The sequence below is a fragment of the Alligator sinensis genome, unplaced genomic scaffold (assembly GCF_000455745.1).
Source record: "Alligator sinensis unplaced genomic scaffold, ASM45574v1 scaffold170_2, whole genome shotgun sequence".
In the NCBI taxonomy this organism is placed as follows: domain Eukaryota; kingdom Metazoa; phylum Chordata; order Crocodylia; family Alligatoridae; genus Alligator; species Alligator sinensis.
Window position 1 is genome coordinate 1,690,008 of NW_005842290.1, and position 6,000 is coordinate 1,696,007.

The 6,000-nt window shown below is 41.6% G+C and overlaps 1 protein-coding gene across 1 annotated transcript in view; it reads right to left on the minus strand.

The window, feature by feature from the left end:
* Positions 1 to 4,295, minus strand: part of LOC102369311 (protein BEAN1) — a gene marked incomplete at its 5' end in the record, with an annotated part of 47,678 nt that extends 43,383 nt beyond the window's left edge. The window contains one exon of the mRNA XM_006028144.3: positions 4,034 to 4,295. Coding sequence (XP_006028206.1) covers positions 4,034 to 4,295 — 262 coding nt within the window. The remainder of the gene's footprint in view (positions 1 to 4,033) is intronic.
* Positions 4,296 to 6,000: the final 1,705 nt, after the last annotated feature.

Sequence of the window (6,000 nt, forward strand, 5' to 3'; positions counted from 1 at the left end):
GAAATAGGAGACCTTGGTTCAAATCTACTTTCTGCCTCACTCTAGCCAGGGATTTAAAACACGCTCTCATCTCTCAGGTAGAGAGACCTCCCGTAGACCTGCCGTGACTGCCAGGTGATGGCATTCTTGGACTGGTCTCCCTTAGCCTTTCCTGCTAGACCTGTTACACTCACTATGACATATTTAACTATTTACTGACTTATAAAGAAAGAATATATAACTTGCTACTCTGGGTGGTAGGATGCTCACCTGGACTTCCCTATTAGGATCCTGGTTCAAAGACCTTGGGGAGGTAAGAGTTCTCCTCGGGGACAGGAAGGAAATGAACTTCCTTTTGGGGTGAGAGCTCAACTTTGTAGTTGCTAACTAAAAGATGGAAACAGCACTACTTCAGTTAAATTGCAATAGTTTTAGGATGACAAGGACAGCGTATTTGTGTGAATTTACTATTTGACATAACTTTGTGTCCATTTCTATTAGCAATGTATTTATTTTGGTGTTGGATTAGAGGCCTGAAAACAGAAACCAAAGTTTGAGGTGATAGCATCATAGCGAGAAATCTATAGAAGCCCAATAGCACGAGGAGATCAATACTGAAAGGACAAATCCCTTTTAGGAAGAGCAGTCAACACATTTTTAGTAATAAAGCATCTGATCGATATGGTGAGGCAAGAAACACTTTGCTGCTGTTACAGACACCACATTCCCTGGGAGGAGAATGACTCATAGCAGTAAGTTCTGATCCTGGCTTCGGCAAACACACAGATGCTCTAAAATAAGACCGAAAAAACTGCAGGCCTGAGAGGTACATTGGTTTTAAGTTACTCCCTAGTATAAATTATCTAAAGCTTCATGCAGCTTTTCCTTTTTAGATACCAGCAAGGATGCACATTAGCTTGTCACTTCTAGGAATGGACGTTTAGAACTGGAAAGGCATCAGGAATGAGAAGGGTGAGGAGCTAGGAAGAAACGTTAATTGTATTAGGCAGTAATGGGATGAAAAAGCTGGAGGTGGATTCTGTAAAATTCCCCTGGCGGTATCTTCTCCAGACACTTCTATTCAGGAAAAAAGTGCTGCAAGTGATTTCAGCACTGCTCTAGGGTTTCTTGCAGGTTTTTCTGGCAGTGTGGGTGTTTCCAGAAGGCTGGTAGGAAATGTTATTAGACCGCGGTTCCCAGTCAGATGATGCTTCCACCAAACAGCAAAGAGGCAAAATCCGTCTGATAGTGGATTTGGTCTGTAACCTTTTTCTCCCTCCTTCAGTTATGAGATGCCGATCAGTCTAGCTGCACTTTCACGTTCACAGGTATTACAAAAGATTGGCCAGCATGTTCTAACTCTTGTAATTTTTTTGGTAGTTTCTGTTATATGAACAAAAATATCCAGGACAGGTTGTCCTCAGTTCCCTCTAGGAACCGACAAGAAGATGCTGTTACTGCCTGTCTGGTTTTGTCAGGGACATCATCCGGCACTTGATTTTGCAGGTGGTTACTCCACAAACAGGTGCACGTCACAGGGTGTCAGCATTATTGTGAGGCAGCCTCGGCCTGTTCTTTTAGGGAGCTGACAAGGGCAGTCAGGTGTCACAGATGAAGTTTAACTCACTGATGTAGAAGAACAAAGTGAATAAAAATCCATTTGTGAACAAAAAGCAGCTGCTGTGAACTGTGTGCGCCTGCTTTCCACTTGCTAAGCGGTCGATGAGAGGCATTTCAGCACTTCTTCAGCAAAGCCGTACCTTGCAAGGTCTGCTCCAGTCCTTAGCTTGTCGGAGTTGGTGACACTGTGGATGTGGAGTGCAATGACGACTGGCATGACTCCTTTGCTATAGGATTTAAATTGGAGCCCTAAAACTGCCTTACCACAAACGCTGTTAGTCAAATTCCTCAGTGATGGAATACCTTCCAGAAGACTTGGCTGAAACTCAGAACTGGTGTAAACCGATTGCCCTGAACTGCTGAAAAACAAGTCAGAGTTAAAATATTTGCTCTTTAAAATAAAGCAGCTTCAGTCTGTGACTTAGGGCTGTATATGTGTGTGTGTGTGGAGAAGCCAACGTTTTCTTTAAACGGGGTTGTAAAAGCAATTTTTGCCTAACTGTAAGTATAGGGTCAGGGCATCTTTCCATGGCTCGTAAACTGTTTTTTCCTCAGGCAGTTTTCATCTGTGAACATCTTCAGTTCAGTTTTCAGGATCAGTCTAATGGACCAATTTAATTCCCCGTAGAATCCTACCACCGCTCTGCCCACCGTCCTCATGTGCCTTGGCTTGCCTCAATACATTTAGCAGGCCAAATGCACACCAATTCCTCGTTTTCACTTGTGCCACTGGAAATGCACCCAGATGCTACCATGATGTGTGCTGATATAAAGCCAAGATTATTACTACTTAAAGATGCTGTTGTGTCTCTTTTCTATTTCACACTATTTTAGAGATGGAAAACCTTTCCTTCTTTTTATATCAACCTTTCTCCTGAGCTGACTTTGAGGTTTTGGAATAGAGCTGAAATTAAGGTAGCTAGTTTTGTTTAAGCAATGAAGATGACAGCATTTTATTATAATGCACAGCTCCTTATCATGCCCGCAAATCTCTGTGTACCAGCCTTTATCACTGATACAGCAACCGTGGTGCTCTGAGATTGGTGATTTAACTGCTTGCAGAGCCAAATGAGAAAGCAGCAAAATAAATTTTACAAAGCAGTAGATATTGTTTTTCATTTTCTGCAATAGATTAGTAATCTTTTTAAAGTGTAGCAGTTCTGAGAGATGTGCAAATGTGAATATAAAATTAGGTAAAAAATGCATGACAATATTTATATGCCTTGGATGAAAAAGCAGATAGATCTGTATTAAACTTGGAGAGACTGATAATTTATTTCCTCTGCTTTTAAAGATTAAATATGCTGCTTACATTTCAGTTCTGCTGACTTTAATGGGGGGTTGCTATTTTCCTCAGTAAAATCAGGATTAGGTCCAAGGTACTCTTTAAAAAAAAATCTGTGTGTCCAATGTACTTCTACGAAATCTGAGTGGTACCTTCAAAATACACAGTAAATTTATATTTTTGGGTAGATTATTTTTTCTTTCAAATGATAAATGTTAGAATTGTTTTAATGTAAACCTCAAACAAAAATTGGAATAAGGAAATCCCTATAAATAATCTTTGTTTCATGACAAATTGCAAACAGAGGGTGAGACCTTTGAGTGGTAGAAGTTGTTAATGCTTGCTTGAAATCAGTGATATTTCTACCCGACTTGAAGCAGAGGATTTATACTAACTGAAGCTCTGGCCTCTGGGGTTACTTTTTATATGCATGCTAGCATTCTTCTTTCCAAGTACGGAGGCCTATTTTCCGTTGTATGTAATCTGGATGAAGTGGTTCTCAACTTCTGATCTGCAAACTATAGAATGGCCAAAAAGTCATCCTGTGAAGGACACAATGGTGAAGGATTTTGGTCACAGGAATTACTGGGATATAGTTTGGTGGTGTCACAGTGAGGTGATTAGTACCACTGGGGCAAGGCTTATCAGGGTTTTATCACATATTGACTGAACATTGCCACCACTGCAGCATTACATCTATTTTTTAATGTGCACAGAAAAAGAAGGGACAGTTACTAAGTTACTCTTACAGGTTAGATGAGACTGTAGAGGAGAGAGAGCTCCATGATCTGCTTTTCAATAAACTGCTATAAAATGGCTCTTTAGCAGAGAGAAATAAAATTGGGCCCAAGGTTATTACTGGATATCAGCTGAATACAGCAGTAAACTGGGAGGCTATGGGGAGGGGGAAAACATAGAGTACCAAGGAAAAGTAAACACTTGGACTAACAGGAGCTATACTATTGGTTCTGACATCTTCATTTTGGCCTTTTAACATAGCTTTTCCTACTTCTGAGCCACCACAGAGATGTCACTAAAGAAAACAGGCTGTATTCTTCTGTCTTATCTATTAAATAATGGATCTGCAGTTTCTGTGTGCAGTCCCTGTCCACACTTGCAGTACCATAAGAAGGTTAAATGCGTCCTCACCATAATTAGCATCTCTTCTCATATGAGGGTGTCTTAACCGTCCGTCCTTTCGCAGGCTGCCCACGATGATTGTAATGCAGGATAGAAACAGCACGAGTCCAATCACCACTCCGGCCACCAGCAGGGGTGAAACCAGCAAACTGGTGTCATTTCCGTTTCCACTGTAGTTGGGGAACTCACTGACGGGGCTGCTCTGGTTCGAGTGAACTTCTGCACAGCAGAGAAAGAGAAAGAAAGAGTCGATGATGCTGAAAGGGATGCTCTAACTGTGGTTGGACTGACACAGAAGCTAACGATATCTGAAACAACATACAACAATACTGAGACTTCATGTAGATTTGCCCCCTACCTCAGTGACTGATTTGTGGAGTTAATGTGTTCGACTATCTGGGAAATCTCAATGTGCAATTTATGATTTCTAGTAGATATTATGAATCATTGAATGGCTCAGTGTATGTGGAATCCACCATGTGCTGGGACAAGGGACAGGGTGACAGCTTATTCAGGTGGAAACACCTTGAGGATTATGCATGGGCAGAAGTGGGGAGAAACCAGTTCTTCTAAGTAATCTTCAGGGAGGGAAAGTGGAGAATGAAAAATCCCCAGTAGCAGAACCAAGGATGTAGGTGCTGGTGTGGGGGCATTAAAATTTGGGGAATTGACAGAGAAGGATGGACCGCTTTAGTCAGGAGAGAGAAGTGGAAGACCATGCTTTTGTAGCTGGGGGTCCTGTTTAATTTGTGGAGTAAGTCAAGGGCACAGCAAGGTGACTTGGGGCAAGATGGATTTACATGTGCATTCCATGATTCAGAGGACAAGCCATATGCTGAAGAAGAGGAGGGAATGGTGCCCTATGCCCAAAGCACTCTCCGAAGTAGTGAGGAAACTCCAGCTGCTTATACATGTGCTTGTTAGTGTTACAATTAGAACACATCAGAGCAGGCTTGATTAACTGAGTCTGCTTTGCCTTCTAATTATAACCCTGCATCACCACAGCATCATGTGTGGTATTCAGCCCCTGTGCATTTTAAAATAGCTGTGGAGTGTTTTAACTAAACCTCATTGAATGAGGCCTAGATAAAGCATCTTGCAGCCATTTTTAAATGTGCAGGAGCTTAATACACATGACAGCAAGCCGTTTTAATTGGGACAGTTGCCAGAGAACCACTCTAAAATGCACCTCGCCCATCTCCGAGCATGTGTATAGGCAGCTTCAGTATTTGTCATCTTGCCTACATCTCTGTGTGTGTTATGCTAAGTAAAGAATTACTTAGAGCCCCTTACAAAGTGTGTGTGTGTGTGTGTGTCAGTTTGCTTCTCACTAAGTTATTCCCAATGAGGTACATTTTAAAATCTGTCTGCTCACACAGTTGGAGTTTTTGGAAAAGTTTGCTGAAGTTACCGGGTACGTGTGGGTGAGCCTGCTTTTCTTTCAGAGACCTGAGGAAGGGTGCTATAATACCCAAAAGCTTGTCTGAGTCCATCCCAACCACGCAGTTGGTCCGATAAAAGATAACCCCCAAAATCCTTGCCTCTTGCATAAAATCAGTTTGGTAACTTTATCAATGCTGATGGACAGCAGCCCGCTTGTAGGGCAGCACTGCTGCAGGCTTACCCAGTGCTTGAATCTAATTCGGTGGTTATGATGATCTAGATACTCAGCATGTCAGTTTAACAGCACAAGTTTCTTTTGGTGCAGCCCAGTTTTCCATATACTTTCAGGGAACGTGCTAAGGAGACTTGACCCAATTTCTTAAAGATGTCTAATAATGAACAAACAAACTTTAAATTATGTTTACATTTTACATTAATTGGCAACTATGTGCACAGAAATGTTGCTGTTTAAAAAACCCAAAAGAACACCATGGCAATGAACAATGAAAGGAAGAGCATATTTAAATAGCTTTTTAGATCATACAGCTTGTAAAGTAAATGCATAAGTAGAAGTGGGCTAAGAGCAGGGGCAA